We start from the raw sequence: 26,828 nt of genomic DNA on the forward strand, positions 1-26,828 counted from the left end.
AACCATGAAGATGTTTTGCCTATTTGGCAAAGATTATTTAAGGATGCAATACACAGTATTGATAAGAATTGGATAAATGGGCATGCACAAAATGTATGCTAATGGTAGTATATCAATTGCTACTAATAGCTTCACTATAAACCTCACACCAACATCCTTAAAAACGGAGGAAGCATTTTCAATTCTAGGAATCAAGCAAATGATTAGAAATGGATGCAAAAAACCATGTATGAAAGCAAATGTCACTTTTTTTGGAGTACATTATTAAGCAAATTACAACTATGAGCTAGTCCTATGTATTAAAACTCACAGTGCAGAATTCTTATCTACATAGGTCATTGTATTAAGGGCAGTACAATAAAAATTTTGTGCCACGTAACTGGTTTAATATGAAAATGCATTAGTTTCTTAAGGCTGCCATATCAAACTAACACAAACTTGGTGACTTACAACAAAATGCATTCACTCATAACTTAGTACCCTGTTATCTTTTTTTCTTTTGATAAGTCATTAGATTTATGGTTTAATCTAGTAGGACCATTACTTAATCAATTAACAAGACTCTATTTCCAAAATAAGGTCACATTTTAAGGTTCTGAGTGGAGCTTTTGGAGGCCATAATATAGCTATATAAAACACATCTTAATAGTGTTTAAATTGCATGAGTTCATGGTTAAAATATTTGTATTTTTCTGCCTATTTAACAACTTAAGTTGATTTACATGAAGTTCTAAGTTTATTCAAGAATTGCTTTTTCTTAACTGAGCTCATAGAATGTTAAAGTATATCCTTACATACTTACACAGTGTGTCTTTTCTCTAATGTATCAACACACCGTTTTCTTCCTCCAGTACTAAAACAGGTTAGTTTGGGTGGGTACTAAATGAGGCTGGCTTGTGTTAATATGCTATTCTGTACAGAAAAGAAAAAGGTGTACAATTTTCAAGGCATAGCTGGATGTGTTCAAGTCAAATGAATTATTTGATGTGACTCCACTGCTTTCATTTTATAATTGGAAAATATATCTATTAACGTTAGCAAAAATATCACCAATATTAGTAATGAAGTTGGAAAAAAACACCTAATACCAAGAATAAAAGCAACTGTGCATTTCTAAGGTGGATTTAAGAGATTAGATATTAGCTGAGTCTTTCTGGATTTTTTTCAAAGGCTCAAGAGAAGAAAACTTAAGGAAATAAATGCTTAATGCTCAGTATGGGATAGGGATTAGTTTGTAAAATCAAGAAGCTGGGCCAACAATGAAACACTGGAAACATCTGGGATGCTGTGTCTAAATTATATGAAGTCTTATCTTTTAAAAATTGAAAGTATACTTATCTTTTAAAGATTTTATGACTATGATTCTTTCGTAACTGGAATCATAAAATTTACAGAAGTACTGTCATGTACAGAGGCTGACATCATGGGTAGTCAAAGAATATGTTTAATAAAAAATAATTAAACTTCCATTTGCTCTATAGAACATCATAGAAAGTAATTTAATAAATTACAAAGGACTTTTTAAGACGTTTGCTCAACTACAACAGAAAGCAAATTCAGACTACACAAAACACAACTGGTAAATATTGCAAATGTCCACAAAAGAAAAACTGGACTAAGACTTGAATCATGAGACCTGAAACAAGGGAATAAATACAAGGCAATAACAGCTATAATTCTTTCAGTAACTACCAACACATACTTGGATATCCTTTCAACTTTAGTATTAATTCTACTGATTTTTTTTTCCTTATAACCCTTATCTTTACACAACCACATCTGCATGTTTTTTTCTGAGCTGATAGCTGGACAATTCTCCATTATCACTTACTAGAAGTGTCTTGAAACCCAAGAGAATGTTTAACGTTATTTAATACTAGCCTTAATGCTCTGAAAACTGCAATTGCCTTATTACATAGAAAGAGAATCACTAGAGTGTCAATCAAATTTATTTGACCATAATTAGGAAAATACTTTATCTCATAAATTTGATATAAATTAGATTTTAGGGATAAGATCTAGGGTTTTTTTTTCTTTTTTTTTTTCCTTTTTTTTTTTAATTGAGGAAAGAAAGGAATAAAGATCATGTGGGTAGAACTAGAGGCAGGGAAGGAATTTTGAATGGTGTTGAAATACTCCACCGGCAAACCAAGTTAACTGTGTTTGAAAACTTTGGCTATCTCATAGGTGTATCCTAGTTAAACAAAAGTGCAATACTGCAAAGGGAAGATACTAAATACGTAATACATCATTTTCATGATGAAGAATTACTACCCATTTCTTCTCCTGGATGGGCTATAGAGTGACTATTGCTAAGACATTGCATAAAGGACTATCAATTCAAAGTACTATTTTTGGAAAATACAAAAATCAATACAATCCCAATGGAACTTATATAATTTTGTAAATACATATAACACTGTCTTTCTAATAAGGGGTTAGTTATTTTACATACAGAAACATAATTCACTGGTAAAGGTCTTAAAAAACCTAATATAATTGCTTAATTCATGACAAAGCCACAGTTTATCAAACATACTGAAAAAAAATTTTTTCCCATAGGAGAGAATTCAGGTGGTTTTGTTGTTGCTATTTGTTGCTCTAAATTAATCCCCTGGCAGACTGTATCACTGACTTAAATATTTGAGTACCAGAAAAACAGTAACACTTCTCTCTCCTTGGAATATAAGTATTTTAACATCTAATTCAGTTCTAATTGTTTACACGTATATAAAGGTGAACCTGGACCTCTACCTTGTCAGAATAGTAGCAGCTTTAGCAGGAGAAACTGTATCACAAATCAAATACCGGACAAAGTTTACATGGTAAAGGGTTCTGAGAAACTGGATAGAAGCCTTGGGCTTCATTTTTGTGGTTTACAGGTATAACTTGTAAATATTTTGAACATTTTCAAAGTGCATTTGCAACATGGGCAACTCAGTATATTTAATATAAACTGATAACCCAACACTGATTCTGGGCAACATTTAGTTTGTGTATACCTAAAAAACTCAAAAAACAAATTTTGACTGGCTGCATATTACTTTACCACAATTATTTGCTAATTTTAGAATATTTCCATGACAAAAAAATAACACAAATAGAAACCTATACAGATAAAGCGAACGAACAATTTCTTTTTACATGAAGTATGCTGTGTTGAAAATTCTTTTCAGTGGCATTTCATGAGTTTACCTTTTTGAACCCTGGAAACAGATATTATTCATCAGAGACAATTTTTTTTCCAATAGGAGGCCAAACACTGAAACTTTGAAACTAAATGTCTCTAGGGTGCCAAAGTCACATGACACAGGAAGCATTATTTATGACTTGATTCTGCTGATGTTCAACTGATGCCCAGCAAAAAGCAAGTCATGTTTCTTGCCAGATCAACATGATAGAGAGGATGTGTTTAAAAAACCCCTGAAAACAAGCGTAGGATTAGAAATGAATGTAAACTTCCTAAACTAACTCAGCTGAGGTAACAGGTAGCCAGTTAAATTGGCTGATTGGGAAACTTATTTCTTCTTTAAAACATACTTGTACCTGAATTGGAAACATCAGCAGTGCATCACAACACTAGAGCATTTTCATGTAATTAAAGCAATGGATGGTGATGTAGATTCTACAGCTTTCATGACATTCATTAGCTGCCCAAATTATTGCTGAGTTTTGATCTGTAAATTATAGGTGTCAAGGAGGCTGTAAAACTATATTCAAATTAAATCAGTAATATGCATAAAGTATTCTGTGTTCACTGCAAATATATTAAATATACAACTCTTATTGAGCATAATTTCCATAAAATTAACCCCCAACAAAATTATAATGCCTTTTGTTGTAATTTTACACCTTTATGTATTTGATAGTACATACGAGTTCAGAAACTTAGGAATCTTAAGAAATAGTACATGCAAAATGTCTCTGGAAGCAGTTTGCACTTCTAAACAAATAACTGAAATGTTCGGTCAGTAAGTTATTGATGCACTCAACACTGGGTTATTTACAATTAATAGTTAAAGAAAAAAAAAATCCCAAATCAGTTCATAATTTAAGTGCAGAGTCTGGATGTCAGTCTTCAGTACTAGACTCTGAGTCCTCGGAGGATGACGACGTGCTGTCGGACGCAGAGGAAGCGTCGGCCTTCTCTGAGCCCTCATCTGTGCTGTTGTCATTGAGAAGACTTGCTTCAGTCCCCTCCTTGTCTTCCTGATCTCCAACTCTAGGCTCTTCTTCCTTTATTTCTGCGGATTTAGAGGAGCCTGAGTCACTGTTCTTGCTTTTCTGCACATCAAAAGTATTGGACTGGGACAAAGTTGGAACATGAAGATTAAGGCCTGGAGTGAGAAGCATCCCTGGGTAAAGTATATTAGATAGTAACAGTGGGTTAAGAGCTAACTGGCTGGCAGCTGCAGCTGTGTTTATTGCAGCCGTGGAGGAAGCTGAAGGAGAACTTGACACCGAGTTTTCTCCACCGTTCTCTGGACTTTGGCTCTCTGTCCTTTCTTTCTTTCCTTCTAGCTCCTTAGAGTCATTTCCCTTTTTCTCTTCAGTCCCAGATTCTGTAGGTGTTGTCAGGAGTCCCCCCATGCCCAAGAGGTTTGGTAAACCAGCCATTCCCGACAGCAGCATAGGGAACATAGCAGCCATGTTTTTGGCTTCTCCTCCGGAAGAAAGGCCAGCAGGCATTCCCATCAGCCCTGCAGTGACTTGCAATGACTGCAGGTTCTGTAGGTTTTGTTGTAAGGCCTGAAGAGTGGTGAGATCCACACCTGGAAGCAGTCCATTGGGTAACAAAGCACTGCCCGACACCGCGGAGGCTGTCGCAGCTGCCGCCGCTGCTGCAGCCTTGGCAATCCCACTTTTCGGCCGCCTCCCGCGCCTGCTCACTTCTTCTCTCACAACAGGACCAGTGAGAATGCGCTCATACATGCTCTCTGGAAGAAACCCCTGGAAGAAAGACACACTCATGGACAACAGTACCAACAACTACTGGCTTGTCAAGTAACTTCTTACAAACAGGAAATATCTGTAAGTTTACTTTGCAATGACATAAAATAATCATGAAAACGATAACATAGCTTTATATTCTTGCATACAGTGGCTTGAAAAAGTAACTACATTTTCATTATTGTAGGATGACCATAGAAAGCAGCCTGGGTCTGGCAGCACAGTGAAGTTTAGGTTCTAAATATTTTAGGAAATTTAAGATTCAAAGAAAAAATGTTTATGGGTACTTTCATAACCCTGACACGTTACACCACTTCTTCTAGAGAAGGACAATTAGGAAAGGATAAAGAAGGTAAGTGAAAGGCTAAGGTTATAATCAGATGTCTCATCTGCTGGGTCATGTCCCAAATGGGGGGGCTAGGCCAGGCCTACACCTGCGAGTCAGGAACTCACACCTGTCTTTCATGAGGCTTAGCAGCTAATCCACATGCCCCGTTCTCCTAGGAATCTATTGATTGTCACCGTGAGAATAGGAAGATGGCACCAAACTGAACGTTATGGAAACGGGGAAAAAGATAATTCGGTTTAGAGAAGTGGCAGCATCTTCAGATGATCAATGCCACTTTCATTAATTCTCCCATGATTTTCTGAGGGCTCAAAACCTGGACATTTTAGGAGTTCAGATACTTTAGACTGGCACCATCTAATAGAAATATAACCCACATGCATAATTTAAAATTTCTCTGTAGTAATATCAAAAAAGTAGAAATGTGTGATATGTGTTTTAACAATACAATCTATTAAGCCCAACCCAACATAAAATATTTCAACATGTTAATCTACAAAAACACCTTTCATGCATTTTTTTTTTGTATGTACTTTAGGCTTAACACTGCAAGCGCTCAGCAGCCACATGAGCCTAGTAGTGGCTATGCTTGCGGTACTGTAGGCTTAGAGAGTGGTTTAAACAAAAGCTTTTGAGATTAGCTTTTAATTTGATTTTGAATTGATAAATGTACTTTGTCTTTAAAAAATTAAAAAGTTAAAAGGCAAAGAGAGAGAAAAAGAGAGAAAGCTATCTTTCATTTGCAGATTTCCTTCCCAAGTGTCCGCAATAGCCATGGTTGAGTGAGGCGGAATCTAGCAGCCTGGAATCCAATCCAGGAGTTCCATGTGGGTGCTGAGGACCTGAGACCTTGTGCAGGTCTGCTGCTTTCCAACATGCACATTAGCACAAAACTGGAATCGGAGGCAGAGCTGAGACTCGAAACACGGCACTCGAATAGCAGATCTCCGAACAGATCTTAACTGCTGTGTTAAATGACTGCTCCATATACATACCTTTGACAAAGCTATTAACAGTTGATTGCAAAAAATCACAGAACAAACTCTCCAGAAAAAAAAAAAAATTACAGGCCCATGGCGAGATAGCAAACGGCTAATATTTTAGGGTAATTCTTGTGTACTTAATAAAGGCTAAGCGTCTGCCTTGGCACTGGCATCACACATGGGCACCAGTTCCGGTCCTGGCTGCTCCACTTCTCAGCCAGCTCCCTGCTTGCAGCCTGGGAAAGCAGCAGAAGAAGGCACAAGTCCTTGGGTCCCTCCACACATGTAGGAGACCAGCAAGCTCCAGGCTCATGACTTCAGACTGGCCCAGCTCCAGCCACTGGGGCGATCTCAGGGGTGAACCATCAGATGGGATCTCTTTAGATCTCTGTCTCCCCTCTCTGCTGTTATTCATTAACCATTTATCATGCAGCTAGATTTTAATATTTTTTTTTAAAGATTTATTTATTTCTATTGGAAAGTCAGATACAAAGAGGAGGAGAGACAGAGAGGAAGACCTTCCGTCTGATGGTTCACTCCCCAAGTGGCCACAATAGCCAGAGCTGTGCTGATCTGAAGCCAGGAGACAGGAGCTTCTTCCAGGTCTCCCACATGAGTGCAGGATCTCAAAGCTTTGAGCCATCCTTGACTGCTTTCCCAGGCCACAAGCAGGGAGCTGGATGGGAAGTGGGGCTGCTGAGATTAGAACTGGAGTCCATATGGGATCCTGGCAAGTGTAAGGTGGAAAATCAGCTTCTAGGCTACTGTGCTGGACCCAATTTAAATATTCTAAAAGGGTTTTTTATTGTTGTTGATGTTGTTAAAGATTTATTTATTTCAAGGCAGAGTTTCAGACACATACAGAGAGAATGAGAGACAGAGCGAGAGAGATCTTGCATCCACTGGTTCACTTCCCAAATGGCCACAGTGGTTGGAGGTGGGCCGGTCTAAAGCCAGAGCCAGAAGCTTCTTTGGAGTTCTCCACAGGGACACAAGGACTCGAGGTCGTGGGCCATCTTCTGTTGCTTTCCCAGCCACAGCAGCAGGGAACTGGACAGCAAGCGGAGCAGCGAAGGCTCAGGATGAAACCCATACGAGACGGCAGTCCTGCAGGTGGTGGTTTTACCCAGCATGCCACAGTGCTAGCACCTATTCTAAACGTTGAACTACTACCATATTTAATAAACTGTGAACATTTTCTATCTTGTCATCCAATTTTCTTCCACTTTTAAATTAGTCTCCAATATATGGATAGCTGATTATTTTATGTTCAATTCTTATACCATGATGAATATCCACACTTACTAACACAAATACACATATTTTTTGGCTGATATATTTAATTATTCTTTGTGGCAATGTTTAATCAGGAGGTTAAAATAAAAACAAATCACTACATAATCATTGTGCATTCTCATTCAACAAAAATATAACTAATCTGGGACATGTTTTGCAAAAGAAAATCCTGAACTGAAAAATACTATCACATATTCATGGAATAGCTTAGGAATTTAAAAAATTTATTATAAAATATGCTTAAACGCTATAGCTATATAATTATGAAAATGATATGTGTGTTTTTGTAAATGCTCACCGATTGTTTCACAACATCTCCCCATTCAGGAGCTACTCCATATTCTGCATTTTCTTTTAGGAATCTACACAAATCTTTCAAAGGGGGAGCAAACGCACCTCCAACCTGTAAATGAAAAGCAGATGATTAAATCCTTGAAACAATTCAATCTGAAATTATCTGTTGCTTTTAATCAGTGCTACTTCAATAACATTTTTTAAAAACTGTGTTTGGAACATGTTCAATGATTTTTATGATTAGAAAACACCACCAGAATCCATTGATACACTACATAATCATGTGGCAATGAAACTTTATTATTTTTTTATATGTATTTATTTTTATTGGAAAGGCAGCCATACAGAGGGAGGAGAGACAGAGAGGAAGATCTTCCATCTGTCTGCTGGTTCACTCCCCAAGCCAATCTGAAAGCAGGAGCCAGGAGCCTCTTTTTAATCGCCCACGTAGGCGCAGGGTCCCAAGGTCCTGGGCCATCCTCTATTGCTCTCCCAGGCCCCAAGTCGGGAGCTAAATGCGAAGTGGAGAAGCTGGGGCATGAACTGATGATGCCCATACGGGATCCCAGGCATGCAATGAGAGGATTTTAGCCATTAGGCTACTGTCCCAGGCCTGGCAATGAAATGTTTATGTAGGCAGTAGCCTGCTAGGGAGTATAGCCTATAGCTTAGTTAAAATTATACCTTTAAGAGTCAGATTTACCAGCTTTGCAAACTTGGGCAAATCAGTCAATGCCTTTAAGCCTGAGTTTTCTAATTTGTAAAGTAAGGATAACACTGATACTTCCCTCCTAGGATTCATGAAGATAAAAGAGCCAATTCAAATGTCTTAGCATAATACCTAGCACATAACAAATAATTACAACATACTAAGTAGAAAAGACTATATTTTATTTCTCATTACATCCTTCTCAGAAAGTACTAATTTTTTTTAAAGATTTATTTTATTTTTATTGGAAAGGCGGATATACAGAGAGGAGAGACAGAGAGGAAGATCTTCCGTCTGATGATTCACTCCCCAAGTGAGCGCAAAGGTCGATGCTATGCCGATCCGAAGCCAGGAGCCTCTTCCGGGTCTCCCACATGGGTGCAGGGTCCCAAAACTTTGGGCCATCCTCGACTGCTTTCCCGGGCCACAGGCAGGGAGCTAGATGGGAAGCGGGGCTGCCAGGATTAGAACCGGCGCCCATATGGGATCCCGGGTGTTCAAGGTGAGGACCTTAACCAATGCGCCATCGCACCGGGCCCAGTATTGTCTAATTTTAAAAAATATTTATTTTTATGGGAAAGGCACATTTACAGAAAGGAGTCAGAGATCTTCCACCTGCTGGTTCACTCCTCACATGACCACAATGGTTGGAGGTGAGCCAATCTGAAGCCAAGAACTGCTTCTGGGTCTTCCACGTGGGGGCAGGAGGCCAAGCAGTTGAAGCTCCTCTGCTGCCTTGCCAGGTCACAGCAGGGTGCCCACGTGGGATGCCCAAGCTGCAAGCTGAGCTTTAGTTGGCTATACCTCTGTGCTGGCCCCTTGGTCTGCTTTACAAATGAAGGAACTCAGCTTCAGAAGGTATATACTTTGCCCAGAGTCAGTCAATAAGTGTTAGTGTCATGATTCAATTCCATATCTCAAAACCCACACTCTAATTTATTATATGCAGATTAATTCTCTAAAATTTGGAACAATACGTGTCTGTTTTATGTTGAAAATGCTAGAGGCTGGTGCTGTGGTATAGCAACTGAGACACTGGCTGCAAATGCCAGCATCTCCTATGGGTGTCCGTTTTGTTCCCATCTGGCTCCACTTCTAATTCAAGTGCTTGCTAATGTTTCTGGGAGGGCAGTGGAGAAATGGCTCAACTGCGTGGGCCCCTGCACCCACGTGGGAAGCCATGAGGCCGATCTGGGTTCCTGGTCTCGGGCTTGTCTGGCCCTGGCTGGTACAGACATTCGGGAGAGTGAACCAGCAAACGGAAGACTGCTCTCTCTGCAGCTTTGCCTTTCAAATAAACAACAAAAAATATTTTTTAAAAACTGCTGTAACTATGGTGTGGCCCATGGTCTAGCAGTTGAATTCTTGCCTTGCATGTGCTGGGATCTCACATGGGCGCCATTTCGTGCCCTGGCTGTTCAACTTCCCATCCAGCTCCCTTCGGGTGGCCTGGGAAAGTAGTGGAGGATGGCCCAAAGCCTTGGGACTCTGCACCTGTGTAACAGACCCAGAGGCAGCTCCTGACTCCTAGATTTGCATACGCTCAGTTTCGGCCCTTGTGGCGACTTGGGTAAATTCAAGTTTTCTCTGTATCCTGTATCTCCTTCTCTCTGTAAATCTGCCTTTCCAATAAAAATAAGCAAATCTTCTTAAAAAAATGTATGATAATTAACCAATCACATGTAATTTTGAAAAAACAGAAAAGCACCCAATATAACAATTTGTATGACACTGAGGTATATTTAAAAATCCCAATTAAGAATATTATATTTAGAACTGGGAAGATGTTAAACATTATATTTAGGCAAATGATTTAAAACTATCAATTTAAAATCACTTTGGAGTCTGAGAATATTTCTTCAGTAATTCCTTGTGCCATATCCCTTTGAGTGAATATGACTTCATAGGCTACAGACAGGAGTTAATATTGTCAAGTATACTTCCTATCTCTAAGTACATTTGGAATTTTTCTTGTAATCTTCTTTTTTTTTTCTTAAAGATTTTTTTATTTATTGGAAAGTCAGATATACAGAGAGGAAGAGAGACAGAGGGGAAGATCTTCCATCTGATGATTCACTCCCCAAGTGACCGCAACGGCTTATGCTATGCCGATCCAAACCCAGGATCCAGAAACTTTTTCCGGTATCCCACATGGGTGCAGGGTCCCAAAGCACTGGGCCGTCCTCGACTGCTTTCCTAGGCCATAAGCACGGAGCTGGATGGGAAGTGGAGCTGCCAGGATTAGAACCACAGCTCATATGGGATTCTGGCACATGCAAGGTGAGGACTTTAGCCGCTAGACCATGCCGCCAGGACCAATCTTCCTTTTTTTAAAGAAGTTTCATTAAACTTCAATTTAAATTGGAACCCTTTTGGGGGGTTTATAGGAATTTGGTAGGTAGATTATTTTCCTTAGTAACCCAACATTCCTTAAGACTGTAGCCCCAACTAAAGATAAGACTCTACAGATTAAAGGAAACAAAAACCTTCCTCATGAGGTTACAACAGCCAAACTGTAGAATTCTTAATATAAAACCCAACAAGTAAATAATTCCAAAACTATTCCATTTTCTTAAAACTGGCTGAGAAAATTTATTCAAGCATACAATTAAATACTAAAATTCAACTTGTTTTTTCTTTAAAAAATCTGTGTGACCACTTCAAAACACTTAACAAAATCTGAGGAAACTTTTCTCTTTACAAAATTGAGATAACTTGAAGGCCAACTCATCTAGGTCAGCATTAAGATGTCAACTTCCTTTTCAACGGATGGAAAGCAAAACAGGTTGGACAATCCTCCTGGACAAGCTTTGCAGCACGTTCTGGGGTCTGAGGATGTACTACCATGGACTCTGTCAGCCAGCAGGCTTTGGAAAGATTTTTTCAACATTGGCACAGTGAAATCGACAAAGTCTCTGGACTATCGAAATCACACAGGTAACACACTTGGAACCCTCTTTCCCACAATGGGGTCTCTAGGGCATCATCAAAGGACCATCACCCATCCTTGGGTGCTGATGCAGCTTGACATCAAGGAGCAGCCCTCAAAAACTCCTCCCCTGCAGACACAGAAGAACAACAACAACAACAAAACAAAACAAAAAACAACAAAACTGAAACGTAAATCCCAGCCATTTTCCTCCATACCTGACCTTCCCCACAGTAATAGGAGGTCCACAAGGCCATGCATCTGTCTCAACTATGTAAACAATATTAAAAATAAAAAAGTGCGGCAACTTAGTATTAATTTTCGCAAGCTGGTATGTATAACAATATTTAAAAAACTGTTATTTCAAAAAGTTTTCTTCCAATCCTAATATTTGTGATGACAAATTCAAATGTTAATATATATTTTTATCATAGCAATCAAGGTATTTATCAGACAGCCAAACAGAATCAGAGATCAACATGACCTATGTGAAATATTTTAGTTTATGAATCAAATAACTCAATGAGAAATTTGCTGTTCTTATCCTGAGGCCATGTTTCCTTATTTGCTTCTTGCTCATCAAAATAAAAACAGTGTTCAGACCTACACTTTTACAAAATTATCACAGGTCTTCTATCATTTACTTTGTAGGTAAATGGAGACCTCTGCAAATAAAACAGTCTGATCAAGCAACCATTGGATCGTATCTGGATCAGAAATAAACTTTACAAGATCCCTGACTCTTCACACTCATCCATCAGAGAAACAAGATTTGCAGATGTGCCACTAATTTAAAAGGTACTTATAAGACATTTGTTTTTATCAGGAAAGCATGCAGTATGCCTGCTTGTTCTAATGAGACACACCATCTGATGGAAAACTGGCGATCCATGTTTGGTGAATTTATGACAGCTATGGTGTGCTGTTGCCTTGTACAGGAGTTCCTCAGCCTTTGGACTGGTACGTTGGGAACTTGTTCTAAGTACTGCAGATGCTTACAAGCATCTCTGTCTTCCACCTGTTAGATGACAGTAGCATCCTTCCAAGTGCCACATGGAGAATCAAGATTACCAAAGCATCACTGGACATTGCCAAATGTTGCCCAGGGAACACAACTGCCTCCTGAAGGAAATCGTGGCCTAGATGTAGTGTGCTTGTCTTGTGTACAAGCATGTGGCGGCACTCCTGAGTCATATGTTGAGCAATTTCATTATTTAAGAGCCTAACTAATGATGTGGTATTTGAAATTCGACTGCATGAAAACACAGTCACTGTCTTTCTCCACCAATCTGCAGAGCTCAACTCATGTCCTGGTCTATTAGAAAACACTGCGTAATGAAATAGTGTTTACAGGGTTCTCACATATTGAATCAACAGGAAGGATTAAAAACAAAGGTACAGATACCTTTCTGGCATTTCTTCTGTTAATCAGCTGAACACGTTCTTCTCCAGTGAGGCTATTAACATCTAGTTTATTGGGGTTTCTGCACCGATGCCTTTTTTGTTTGGGTCTTCCTTCATGAAGCTGCATTCTCTAAAATATATAGACAAAGAAGTATCTTTAAAATCCTTGGCTGTGAAGAAGCTCTTCAAAATATTACAGAGTGAGCTAGTGCAAGTAATATGTATGCAGGGGTATACATATACATGTTATCTGACAAACAGAGACACAAAGCTCTCATCCACTGGTTCTCTCCCGAACATCCACGAGAGCAGGGGCGAGGCAGCACTGGGAGCTGAGAACTGAATGTCTGTCTCTCACATGGGTTGCAGAGACTCAACTACTTGAGCCACCACCTACAGTGGCCCAGGGAACACGTTAGCAGGAAGCTGGAATCAGGAGCAGGAAGAAGGACTCTAACGGGCTGGCCAGTACAGGACACGGGCATTTTAACTGGTTTCTTAACCCCTAGTCCAAATGCCCACTCCATGTTTTAAATCCTAAAGTTTTAACACAACATGATTAAAGGCTTATCTGTGATGAAGATGATGAATGAACAGAAAAACTTAAAAAGTTAATGATTCTTTGCAGTGGTAGAAGAAAGTATGAGAATCCTTCAGGGACTACATTCTAAGTTGTCCAAAAACAACATGTTTGCATTGTTTACCATTAAATCCCTAGTCATTTAAAATGGTAAACCATTAATAAGCACACTGTGTAGTTAATGAAAATTATGAGGCCTGGAGCTGTGGCATAGTAAGTAAAGCTGCTGCCTACAGCGCTGGGATCGCATGTGGGCACTGGTTTGGGTATGGCTGCTCCACTTCCAATCCACCTAGCTCTTGGTGCTAACGTGCTGGGGAAAGCAGTGGATGGGGGGCTCATGTCTCTGGGTCCCTGCACTCATATGGGAGAACCAAAAGAAAGTTCTGGCTCTTGATTGGTTCAGCTTTGACCACTGCAGCTATTTCAGGAACGAACCAGCAGATGAAGATCTCTCTCTCTCTGCAACTTTGCCTTTCAGATAAAAAAAAGTAGAACTGAACTAGTGATTCTCATTATTTTACAAACTGTAATATAAATGAATACAAATGAATAACTGGTAAGTATATTTGGTGAAAAATATTATTTGGCACCAAAATAAAAATAAATTAAAGGAAAGCTTGAAGATTTGTGGCATCATTTTATTAAACTAGGGATCTGAAGAGCATTTAAAAGTCAGGACTCAGGCTCTCCAGTTTAGATAACCAGGATGTTTCCTGCTGACAAGAGTAATGTAAAACACTGGATCGAAATGTGTATCACAAACATCCTTTCCACACTTTGGCGTCTCCTTGTCATAATGACAAAAAATTTTGTCCTGTTAACCAGATAATAATCATTTTATATAGTATTTTAGCTGTTAAGATTTTCATTTTCAAATTACAGTCTATAAATATTTACAACGAACTCGATGCTGTTCTATTTACAAAGAACTGTATGTTAAGTCCTTGGGATACAAAATAGAGGACACAGTTGTTAAGACCAGCTTCTTCTGGCTTATCCATTTAGTCTTCATAATGGAGGCAACAGAACAGGCCTGCTAACTTCATTATTAAGAGGGCGTGCCTGCTGATAGGCCACCACCTGTAATGCCAGAGTCCCATACAAGTATCCTTCACGTCCCAGCTGCTCCCGTTTTGATCCAGCTCCATGCTACTTGCCTGGGAATGCAGCAGAGCCAGAGGAAGCTCCTGGCTTCAGTCTGGTCCTGCCCTAAAGTTGTAACCTTTGGGGAACTGACTCAGCAAATGAAACACCTCTGTCTCTCCCGCTGTAACTTTCAAACAAAAAATTAAATACTTAAGGAAAAAAAAATCGGCATTTCCACTTCTTTATAAACAATTGTAACAATACCATCCTAATTAAGTCTAATGTACACATTAAATAACACATGGTAAATGTATCCATACAACTGTATACACATAGTTAAAACAGAAAAGGACAGTGTATTTTATCATGAAAAAGATGGTGATAATTTCTGCTAATCTTCCTCAATCTTAGGCGGAACACAAATTTGAAATAGGGGGTAAGAAAACATATTTCATCATTATAGGTCTTCCTGCAGTAAAACTAAAATACGTCAAAGTTTTTAAGGTTCCACCTACCGGAATAAATGCTCCTAAATCTTCCACGTAACCTGGATGTTCCTTTAGCCACTTTTCCAAATCCTTTCTCTTCGGTGCATCGTCTCCTGCAAGTCTTGTCCCGTCCTTAAGATTAATAACTGGAACTGGGCTTTCTAGATCAGGGGCTCCTTGTGGCTGACCATAGGACAGTGCTGGGCTTATGCCTGTGGGCATCTGTGAGGTGGCTAAGCTCGAAGGAACCTGTGGAAAATGCCACAGAAGGTCATTATTGCGGTGTCCCATTTTAATCCTGGCCAGTATCAGATTCTACAAAGATATAACCCAAAAATGGCATGCTTCTAACTTCCATAATTTCTAAAAAAAAACAAAAAAATTCACAAAACATTAGCATGTATTTTTATTAGGACTAAATTTTAGAGTCAAGAACAGTTGTTTTTAAGCACTGCTTTACTTACATGATTAGGTGGTTTATTTCTGTTAAGAAAGAGGATGTCAACGCCTTCTACATTCTTCCTCCTTCCCCTTCTTTTTTTGACTATAGGCTGGTTGTCTAATATCACTCCGTTGGCACCAACAGCTGATTGAACAGCAGTACCTAATGAAATTAAAAAAGTAAAACAATGATACAAATCTAGATCTTAGTCAAGCTGACATGATGATTTTTCTAGATATATGAAAGTGTTAACTCTCATTTTACTTGTCTTAAAATCAAACAATGGCTGGACTAAAATCATCACTCTTCATTTCTCATGTGAAAACTCAGAGAACAGCAGTTAGGGCTCTTCCATGTTTAAAATTTTTCTTTTAAAGGATTTATTTGAAAGGCAGAGTACACAGAAAGAGGGAAAGGCAGAGATCTTCTATCCATTGGTCCACTCCCCAGATGATTTTAACAGCTAGAGGTGGGTTGTTCCAAACAATGGAGCTAGGAGCTTCCTCCACGGCTCCCACTGGGTAGAGGGGCCTGAGGACTTGAGTGTGCTGCAGCTTTTCCACATGAATAATATTGCTGTTTTGATGGATGCATTACTTTACAAATCACTAATCTCCCAAACTCAATTTCAAAAATGTGCTTTACTTCATATGGTACAATACCCACTGTAAAACCACATTTTAGTTTTAATAAAAGTACAGCTTTCCTAAAATATTATTCACTTGCATATAGGCAGAGATACAGAACTTCTGTCCGGTGATTCACTGCTCAAAAACGCACTAACACCTGGGGCTGGGCTGGGCAGGGCAAAAGTCATGAGCTCAATCCAGGTCTCCCATGGGAGTTCCAGGACCCAATTACCTAAGCCATTACCCCTGCCTCCCAGGGTCCACAGTGGCAGGAATGGAAGGAGAAGCCACAGCTGGGGAACCATGTATACCAATGTGATACCTCAGCCAACCAGTATGTTAACTGCTAGATCAATTGCCCACTCCTGAATTATCGCTTTAAAAAAAATGCTATTCTGCCCCAGTTGTAGGAAATTGCCTAGGTTGCCTTGTACCTAAGCAAGCATTGCACTGTTGGAAGAAAAGCAGCCAGTAGCTGGCAGGTATTCTGGGCCTGGTTAATGTCAAATTTGTGTGAATTCTATCAGTATGTCAACACAGCGCTGCTGCTGCTGCTTCTCGAAGGTATGTGGGGAAGGCGGGGAACTCTGCGCTGGGACATGCCACCCTAGCCTCTGAAGGGGGGGGGGTGGGGCTGCAGATTGCCTGGAGAAGGAGTCTGGGGACATACTGGAGTGGGCATAGCTGAAGTTATGTCCGTCAGGGAAGGAACGATTTCTGGGATCTTCCACAACCCAAGCCATTGCACTTGCAGATAGGCAAGGGAGTTGATGAGACAAAGTGGTTTAGAGTAGGGAACTGAAGGGCATGTCTGGGTCAGGCCAAGGCACCTGCCATTTGGGAGACCTGGGCTGGGCTAGGTCACAGTACCTGTCTGTCACTGCTGTGTGAGTCTGAACTGGCCTGAAACTGACCCAGAAGCCAGAGTCAGACATCAAACCCATGTATGCTGACAGTGGGGACATGGGACTAGGGACCAACCTAAATACCCACTCCTCAATTACATTTGATAGTGAAGTTAACAGAGTAGTGTTATTTTTAAACCCAACTCAGATTGGGCAAAAGAGCCCAAAGTTTATCTTTTTTTTTTTTCATCTGTACGTATCTTCTGGTGAAAGAAAAAAAGAGTTTCTTAGTACAAAACAATAATATAAAGCACATTTTTATATGCTTTACAAGCAATTATTAAGCAGGGGATTGACACTTCTATACTATAAGGATGACTGGTTCATAATTTAAATGCAATTCATACATGTCTGAAAGTGTAGTAATTGGAAATAACACTGAATGATTAATGAATCCACAAGAGATCAAAATGACGCTGATGAGGCTAAACTAATTTATAATTAAACAGTGGTAACAGCAGCAAATGGAAACAGCAGCCAATTCAAGAAAACAGTGGTAATTATCTTTCCAATACTAGGAATCCCGCATCCTATGCACAGCTGAATTTTTGAAAGGTTTCCAAATTTTATTGCATTTATTGAATGCAAGCAGATTTACTAGGATACTGAAACAAGGTGCCTAATCTGTACTACAAGGAAAGTGGCTTGTGTGCTACGTTAAAACGCAGCACTTCTGGGGTCTGACTCACTGTGGCCCTCACACTGTAACTCAATTGATTTTTTTTTTTATATTATTTCCAGTTCTTGACACCACTGTTTCAGATAAGACACAGACAACTAGCCTAAGTCATGAAAATGAAATGTCAAATGCATTCTTCAACGACTACAGAGCACACAGCATTAATCAGGTTTAATGTTTGAGTCAAACTGTCAAAATGTTAGAAGATATGAGTGACATTTGCTATCAAAGTGGGACTAAATCAATTGAATAACTGAAAAGAGCGGATATCAAGCAAAATTTGCTTTTAAATAAGAAGTTTTCTGATAATGACAGCGGCCAAACAATAAAAAAGGGTTGAATATGGTAGCAAAGAACCTTGCTCCTTAGGCACTCCATGAGGATAAAAGATTATCTTTCAGGGAAACGACAATAATTCTGCATCCTGTAGTCACGAGCCTCTAAAAAACCATTTATTTCAAAGACTTACAGAGAAAGATAAACAGAGAGAGCGAGCAAGAGATGTAGCTTCTACTTGCTGGGCCACTCCTCGGATGGCTGCAGAGGCCAGGGTCCAGGAGCTTTATGCTAGTTCCCCACGCAGGAGGCGGGGCCAAAGCACATAGGCCATGCTCTGCTGCTTTGCCAGCACAAACTGGACGTAGAGCAGCAGGGCACACAAGGATGTTGGTATTGCTCACAACAGATTTACTTGCTAAGCTACAGTACTGGTTCCTAGAATTTTTCATTTGAACTCCTGCAAATTATTATTGTTTTGTCTTTTAGGTGACTGTTTTAAAATTCAGAATATATTTTCACAATGTTATTGACAAAATGATTTTCAAGCCTAACTGCCCTCTGCATTTTAAAATGGCATTTTCAATGTACCAATGAATATTTATTAAGATTTAAAATTACATTAATTGGTCATTTTATCTTTGATAATTTTTTATTAATTGGCAATTTTTATTTTATTTACTAATTTGCTACCAATTAATGCCTAACATACTTGAGAGGGCCTAACATTAGCATTTCTTGACTTCGGAGTTAAGATCAGGTGAAGAAATTTTTATTACTAGGGTCTTAGACAGGGGTTTGGAAAATGATAAAGAGTATTCATACCAAGAGAAGGATCATTTGTATATGTACCTGCAACTGGCACAGTCTTTGGAAAATTGACGAGGCTGGTCTCGGATGCGCTCTGGAGCTCCCGAAGTCGAGTGAGGTACTGCTGCTGCCCCAGGGCACCGTCTTCACTTTCAAACGGTCTCTTCTGAGCAAGCCCTTGCTTCTGAAACGTCAACTTCAAACCACCTTCCTGTTAAACGAGTATACTACTATTAGGATGAAATGGTTTAAAACTCCTTCTGTAAGATAGTAAGTGAAGTTTTTTGCTTAGAAAAGAAACCTTGAAATACTAACGATGTTCATTCATTGCATTAATAAATCAACCGGTTAGTATAATCATTACTAAAATTGTGTACTAAGGCCCACACTTTTTTGAGCAAAATGTCTTCTGTGAGGATATTGTGATTTTTTTCAGCATTACACATATGTCTCAGTGTACAGTATTTGATATTTTACAGTTATCCTCAAAGTTCAGACACTGAGTCTCAAATATACTAAAGTTAAAGCTTACTGATAAAAAGGCATGCTAAACGTTTAAAAGAGAAAGTGCACTGACATACCATTTAGATATTACTTAAGAGAACCAAAACAGAAATTGTCACAGTGTTTTAAGAAAGCATCTTGATCAGCAGAGGAACTATTTTCAGAAATATAGGGAGAGAAACACATGTAATGACGATCCCTCTAGCAGAATATTCAAGTTTTATAACCTGGATATCAAAAAGAAAACAATCCAAATGCCAGGAAACAAGTATGTGAAGAAAGGAGGAATTAAGAGCAGGCAGCCATCTGCAGGAAAAGCATGCTGCACACCGCAATCGCAACCAGGCCCTAGGGCAATAAAAATACACATACGTCTTTGATTTTCACTGTAAACTCCTTTTCTCGTACATGCTTCTTCACCTTTGACATCTGTGCTGACTGTTGGTGTTCTTCTTTCACACTGGCACCTGGGGGAGTAGGGACACTGGGCTCACTATATTCTGCAGCTGCTCCAGGGCTGTCCAGCAGTTTTGTAGTATAGAAGGAAGCCACTGTGTTAGCATCGTAACTTCTTCTAGCTGACGGCCATTTCCCTTTCAGAACTGTTTGACAAATGCTATCCAACCGATTGATCATCACGCGGTCCTAGAAAAGTGCACATCAGAATATAATTTTTTAATAATGAAGGCAGACCTTTGAAGATCAAATAGCGCAAGAGTCTTACTGGACTTCACCCTGGCACAACATTAAGTATATATGGTCTACAAACATATTCTCACATGCTTAACTACAATTCCAAGAATCACTCCTTTAGTGAAGATGAATAATATTAGGTCACATGTTTACTGAAGGAAGGTGAGACAGAACGAGTGAGTGAATGAGCATGCTGCCTTTTGGGTTCACTCTGGGAATCTAAAATTCAACCCAGGTCTCACATGCTGCCAGGGCCCCAGCTACTTGAGATGATGTCAGCTGCTGTATATATCAGCAGGAAATTGAAACTAGAAGAATCAGGACTCAAAACATGAGATGCGGATGTCCACAGTGGTGGCTTAATTGCTAGATGAAACTCCCACCCCTGTTTTGCTTTTACAATTATGAAACTTACAGAGGTTCTTCATTAAAAAAAAAATCGAACAATTCAAAAGTATAAGAAATAATTTAGGGGCTGCTGCTGGGGCATATTGGGTAAAGCCACTGTCTGTAACATCCACAGGTACTGTATGAGTCCTCCACTTCTGATATTGCAACATGCTAATGGCCTAGGAAAATCAGCAGAAGGTGACCCAACTGCCATTTCAAGTGGGAGTTGGAAAAATCGCCTGGCTCCTGGCTCTGGTCTGGCCTAGCCCAGGCTGTTGGGCCATGCGGTGAGTGAACTAACACACGGAACATCTTTCTCTCCCCTCTCTGACTTTCAAGTAAGTGAACAAATCTTAAAAAAAAAAAAAGTCAAAAGCATAAAAATACTACTTTCAGCTGGTCTCTGTATAGTTCCAGCACAGATGCTGTCAACACGCAGGAAAGCTTTCAAGACCAGCCAGGTATTAAAAAATAAGAAAGCCTGCATGATATTTACCAGTATAGCAATACGGAAAAATTTCTGGGATTTTTAGCCATGGCATAGTTCAGGCTTCACTAAGGTCTCATTGTAGAGAAGGCCACAGCCTGTCCAGTAGGTGACCTCACCTTATTGACAGGAACCAGGACCTTAACTCTCTCACAGTTATTTATGAGAACAAGATAAAGGTGGAGGCATGCTGCCATGCATGGAGACAGATGTTCAAATGCTCGCATTTGGGTCCGGCTGCCATAAAGGACAAGGAGATAGGGGTTGACAGGCCTGTGTTAATGAGGGATTGTTAACTTAGCACCAAACTGCCTGACCCCTAGGAGGATAACAACTCAAACAATTAATCAAAGAACGTGTTTGCTAATCACTCTTGCAATCTGCAAGTGATCTCGGACCCTCAGTCTTACGTAATGTTTGATTTGTACACACAGAATGGACTCAGGGAGTATCTCTGGGCACTGGTGCATGGCAGCACAAGGGTCAACTCTGGCCCCTACTGCTTCTTCATCTGGTGTTATTCTTCCTTATTTCTGCCCTATTTCTAATCAATTCTTTCAGTGCCCATCTCTCAGCCTTGATCCGTGCAGGAGGGTAGCGTGCTGGTGTGTGACAGAAAAACCATAATGAAAATTCTATCAAAACAAGAAATTATTCCTTTACCTTTGGCCAGTAGGAGGCTGCCAACATGTATCCACCTTGTAAGAGGTAAGCAGACTCCGGGGTCCCATTGTTCATCTGGAAGCTATCCTGGGTCTCATCCTGAGTAGTGCTGAGTGATGCAACACTTTCCTCGTCGTAGGCTTTCATGTGAGGTGTACCTTCTGCTAAGAAAATTGCAACCATTTTCCATTTTTACAAAAGATGGCATGAAATGTTTTTATGTGTGTTTGAAGCATTTTAACACATTTGGAGACAAAAAGAATTAAAGTAAAAATAAGCAATAGTAAAAATGAAATGGTTAAAAAAGGAAAAGAAAATGTCACCCATAATACAGTAAAATATGTATTATTTTTAAATGGTGTCTAATTGACAGACTTCATTTGAAATTCTAGGGCTATATATGCCCGATGAATGTGTTATAATTCTCTAAACGAAGTTTACCCAAAACTGAGAAGTTAGGCACATGGAGTTGGCAAATGAGATTCTTGTTGTTGGACATGCCTGATGTGGACTCATATATTTGTACCTCAACTGTTGGACTGCTACGAGATGCCTGCAGAACAAAACAACCTAGTACTGTTCTGTTTGTAACTTGTAAGTTCTTACCGATACTCTTCCTAGTACACAGGTGGTGTTAAGGACAGTCCATGGTATTCCTGCCGGTGAGTTCAACTGAGACTCCTGGTGATGGCTGTCTAGAACACTTTCTCTAACGTGTTCACTAATCAACTTCTTTCAGGAAAAACAGAACTTAAGGTATTCACAAGGAAATACGTAGATTGTATACAGTTTCTAATTTCTGGTGCGCTGATCTAGCTTGCAATGTCTTGAAGACTGAATATGGGGCAGGTACCAGTCTTGCTAGCTTCCTTTACTGTAGAAAATTTCTAACAAAATTTTGACACATAAAATTTAAGTAAACAATTTTAAATATGAACAAATTATCTGAATAATCTTCTTTTCATTTACACTTGCAAAGTTGTCCCAAAAATAGCAAAATGTTTCATGCAAATACCTCGCTTCTGGACTTCCTCTTCTTCACTGTCACTTTCTTCTGATGAAGATGAAGAGGATGATGATGAGGAAGAGGAGGAGGAAGAGGATGAAGACGATGCTGAAGAACAAGACGAGGATGAAGAAGAACTAGAGCCTGATCGAGAGTGGGAACAGGAGGAGGAGGAAGACGAGGAAGAAGATGATCTGGAAGAACAGGATGATCTCTCAGAATCGGAGTCAGAATCGGAACTAGATTCTGATCCTCTTTTGTGGACTCTCTGCTTTTTGGAAGCTGGGTTTGGAGTTAGGGGTTCTGTTCTGGCTGCAACCATGCGTCTGTCTGTTTCGCCTTTTCCACCAGATTTCTGATCTCCAGTAGCCTGTGGTAAAACACCATTCTTTGGACTTACAGGCTCAGACTTTATTAGTGTCCTGGTTTCCACAGAAGACATAGATTCTTCTTCAGAGGACTGAGGTTCTTCTTTTAGGTTTTCACTTTTAACTTTCATCTCCTCTAGAATAATACCTTTAGCATCTAGTAGCCTAGGCAGAGAGGTAAGAGGAGAAGCAGAAAGTGCTACTTGATATTGCTGTAAAAGTGGGGTAGAAGTCCTTGAATGAGCCATCTTACTTTGACTGTAGTTCCTTTGAGCCGTCATGAATGAGAGTTCAGGGTCACGAAGAATATGATAGTCTGTTCGGCTCACCCCATGCTTAGCAGCGCCAATCAGCAGATCCCTATCATGCGGGCCACATTCCCACCAGACTGGTAAGTCTGGGTTTGGATGGCAAAGCTTCAAGCGTTCAAATAACTGCGGATGTCGCAGGGCCTGTTCTCGTACTTTTCTCAGAAGTTCAATGCGATACAAAGTTCTAGAAGCGCGTTCCTCTGTGATTGGTTGGATAAAAATATTTGGATCCACCAATTCTAAATTGAAACAAAGGCAGATAGAGTAACTTAACAATACTTCCTTATACATGTAAAACAAATAATGCAACTTTATAAATGTACCTCTATTCAGGATCATTGCATGATTTGCAACATTTGTTTTTGATATTTTCAAATTAAGAAAAATTTAATTTAAAAAAAAGCACTGAAAATTACATAAAACACCAGACTGTCTATATTAGATAAAACATACTTTGTAAAGTATGATACTTTATATCTTAAAAACATAACTAGCATGAAAAAGTTAAAAGAAACACCAAACAAATGTAAATTGGTCTATTTCAAACTGCACACGATAACTTACAGCATGGTGATGAACTCACAAGGGCAACACAGGCACACCTGTCCAGCATTACACAATCCACTCACACAGTAATTCAGTTTCAACATCAGAATATGCTACACTCCTTTTCACGAGACCCTACTTTCATAAAGCAAGGTTCCTAGTACTTGGGAAGTACTTAAAAAGACACAGGTTTGTCAAAATAATGTAGACACTAACCTAAGGAGCTCCCAATAACAAAATCTGAAACAATTTGAACAACAAATAATGACATTATAATATACTAAATGAGATAGATGAGTCTATACTACTATGAATAAATAATTCATTAACAGAAGAGTAGGGGGGAGGGAGAACCAGCATGATGGCTCAAATAGCTATTCTGCCAACTGCAGGCACCAGCATCCCATGTGGGTGACAGTTCGTGTTCTGACTTCTCCACTTCTGATCCAGCTACATGCGTACGGCCTTAGAAAGCAGTGGAGAATGAACCATGGCCTTGGGACCCTGTACTCATGTGGGAGGATGCAGAAGTTCCTGCCTCCTGGCTTTGGATAGGCTCAGCTCTCCAGCCATTTAGGGAGTAAACTGATGGATGGAAGAGTTTTCTGTCTTTCCTTCTCTCTGTAAATCTATTTTTCCTGTAAAATCTTTTTTTTTTTAAAAAACGGAGAAGGAATAGTTATTCTTTTACAGCAGAGTTCAATAGAAAAACTGCTGTAAACAAGGTATAGTGAAAGTTCAAGGAGAAGCAGAATTTATAAGGTTCTGCAAAGGTATATTTCAATTAAAGTCGGATCAGATGACAGTTACACATGGGTGCTAGTTTAAGTCCTGCCTGCTCCATTACTATTTCAGCTCCCTGCAAATGGCTTTGGACAAACAGTGGGAGATGGTTCAAGTGCCATCCAGGTGAGAAACTTAGATAAAGTTCTTGGCCCCTGGCTTTGGCCTGTTCTAGCACTAGCTATTGCAGCCATGTGGGAAGTGAACCAGCAGGTGGAAGATCTCTGTCTTTTCCTCTCAATGTGTCTAACTTTCAAGTAAACAAATTAAAAAAAAAGGCATACTAACATGATCATAATCTCCCTGATACTATATTCTGATTGACATGAGGACATGTCTACTGCACTTCTCCTGCAAAGTATCTAACTTCAAATCAATCAGCTGAAAGCACGAGGCAAACTGAAGCAGAGGATATACAACAAAATAAGGGAGCACAGCTTCCCAGGGATATTAAGATCATGAGCCTTTATACAGACTTTGGAGGTTCAAGAGAAAGAACAATTGAACACAAACATGGGATCCTAGAATGAAACAACCACATTGGCTCTAGAAACATTGGCAAAATTCTATTTGGCACAGTTGGTCCTCCATATCTGTAATGGACATATTCAAGCAAACTATGAACTAAAAATATTCAGGAAAAGTCTCTAATGAACATGTGTAGGCTTTTATGCTGTCATGATTACTTAAAAAAAATACATATAACAAACTTAGTTAGCATTTATATTGTATTATATATTACAAACAATTAGAAATAACTTAAAATATACAGGAGGATGAGTCTGTTACATGCACATGCTAACCATTTTATATAAGACTTCAGAATTTTGGCCTTTTCTAACATCTGTGTGTTACGGAACAATTCTCCGTTACATACACAGGGATGATTATATTTAGTTAACAGCACTGTATTAACTCAAACTAAAGGATATCTGGAAAATTCCCTGGTCTGATAATTAGAATGATTCATGAAAGATTTTAGCGTTAGAAGAGGCAAGGTGAGACTTACATGGAAACTCGGCACTTTTCTGCTAAGTTTAACCAAGATCAAAATAAAAAAGTGGATGACTATGCCGATATCAATGTTCAAGAGAAAGCAAGGATTGAAGTGTACACTGCCAAGGTTTAAGAAGCTACATATTGTCCGCCAGTTGCACACATCCCATTAGTAGGTAATTTTGATTATTTAGAAAGAAAGAATTACTTTTTAATATTTATTTCCATACACTAGATTATAGAACAAAGAAACTTAAGTTGTTTGGACTTCATTATTCAATCAACAGCATTGCCAGGTATTTCTTTTGGCCTTAGGTGCCATCAAAAAAAAAAAAAATCTGAGGATAACGACTGAATAAATTCAGGGAAACACTGAAGTAAGTAAAACTTCACACACATTCCTGATAAGGAAAGCTTACCCTTTCAATGACTGCTGTGTAATAAATTTTTAAGACAAAAAAAAACCCAAACAAACCCTAGAATCAAAAATAATTCGTTCAAAACACTATACAGCTGATGAAAATTAACAAGATACAAGAGGAATGAAGTTCTGTTCGTAACCATAAGTAATAAGAGACAATATTTTATTTCAGTTGTCAATCAAGTGAATGGATTTTCTAATCAACAGACTGATAATGCATCTGTTAAGAAATGAAACCACTAAACTACGACATTTAAAATCTTTTAAAAGCTACTTAGATTTTCACTGTGAAATAACAGAAACACCCCACAGAGTTTAGCTATTAGAAATCATATTCAAGAAAAAAAAACACAGACAAAAACTACTTATATCATTACTGGTAGGAACTGCTGACAAGATAATTCATGTGAATTCTGAAGACAATGGAGTTCATTCCAGACTAGTTCTAGAGCTAAGCATAGCACCTGTGACCAGCTATCATTACTGAAGACAGCTCTGAGTGGAGAGCTTTCCTGACAACATTCTCTAAAATACCTTACTGTAGAAGGAAAGGGGGCAGTCTAGTAAAATGTCCAGGTAAACAATCCTGTTAGCACAGTACCTATTAAATGGACTCACGTAGGTTAAGTTGCACTTACGAAAATACATCTTTTATTTTCTACCTCTAAGTAACCATAAACCTACCAACAAATACTAGCTATTTTCTTTTAAACTTAGTATATACCTCTATTTTCCTTAAATCTGACTAGTAATTGGATTCTTGAAAGGGAGATTTTACAGCATAGTTTATTTACAATTTGTGAGTGTTAGTGATTTTGTTTCTTCGACCAAAACAAGTAAAAACAAATTTT

At 39.1% G+C, this 26,828-nt stretch overlaps 1 protein-coding gene across 5 annotated transcripts in view; it reads right to left on the reverse strand.

The window, feature by feature from the left end:
• Window positions 1-1,428: 1,428 nt before the first annotated feature.
• CHD9 (chromodomain helicase DNA binding protein 9) overlaps window positions 1,429-26,828 on the reverse strand; it is a 182,984-nt gene continuing 157,584 nt past the window's right edge. For 3 of the 5 annotated variants that reach the window (XM_040982714.1, XM_040982715.1, XM_040982717.1), the window contains 9 exons: window positions 22,562-23,470; window positions 21,547-21,710; window positions 19,686-19,958; window positions 18,852-19,020; window positions 15,533-15,672; window positions 15,096-15,317; window positions 12,913-13,041; window positions 7,874-7,978; window positions 1,429-4,950 (listed from right to left, as the gene is read on the reverse strand). In XM_040982714.1, coding sequence (XP_040838648.1) covers window positions 4,072-4,950; window positions 7,874-7,978; window positions 12,913-13,041; window positions 15,096-15,317; window positions 15,533-15,672; window positions 18,852-19,020; window positions 19,686-19,958; window positions 21,547-21,710; window positions 22,562-23,470 — 2,990 coding nt within the window. In that variant the 3' untranslated portion in view covers window positions 1,429-4,071. The remainder of the gene's footprint in view (window positions 4,951-7,873; window positions 7,979-12,912; window positions 13,042-15,095; window positions 15,318-15,532; window positions 15,673-18,851; window positions 19,021-19,685; window positions 19,959-21,546; window positions 21,711-22,561; window positions 23,471-26,828) is intronic. The other 2 variants (XM_040982716.1, XM_040982718.1) reach the window with 1 other exon arrangement.

This window comes from Ochotona curzoniae, unplaced genomic scaffold, assembly GCF_017591425.1.
Source record: "Ochotona curzoniae isolate NIBS_2020 unplaced genomic scaffold, NIBS_Ocur_1.0 contig_3622, whole genome shotgun sequence".
NCBI classification, from domain to species: Eukaryota; Metazoa; Chordata; class Mammalia; order Lagomorpha; family Ochotonidae; genus Ochotona; species Ochotona curzoniae.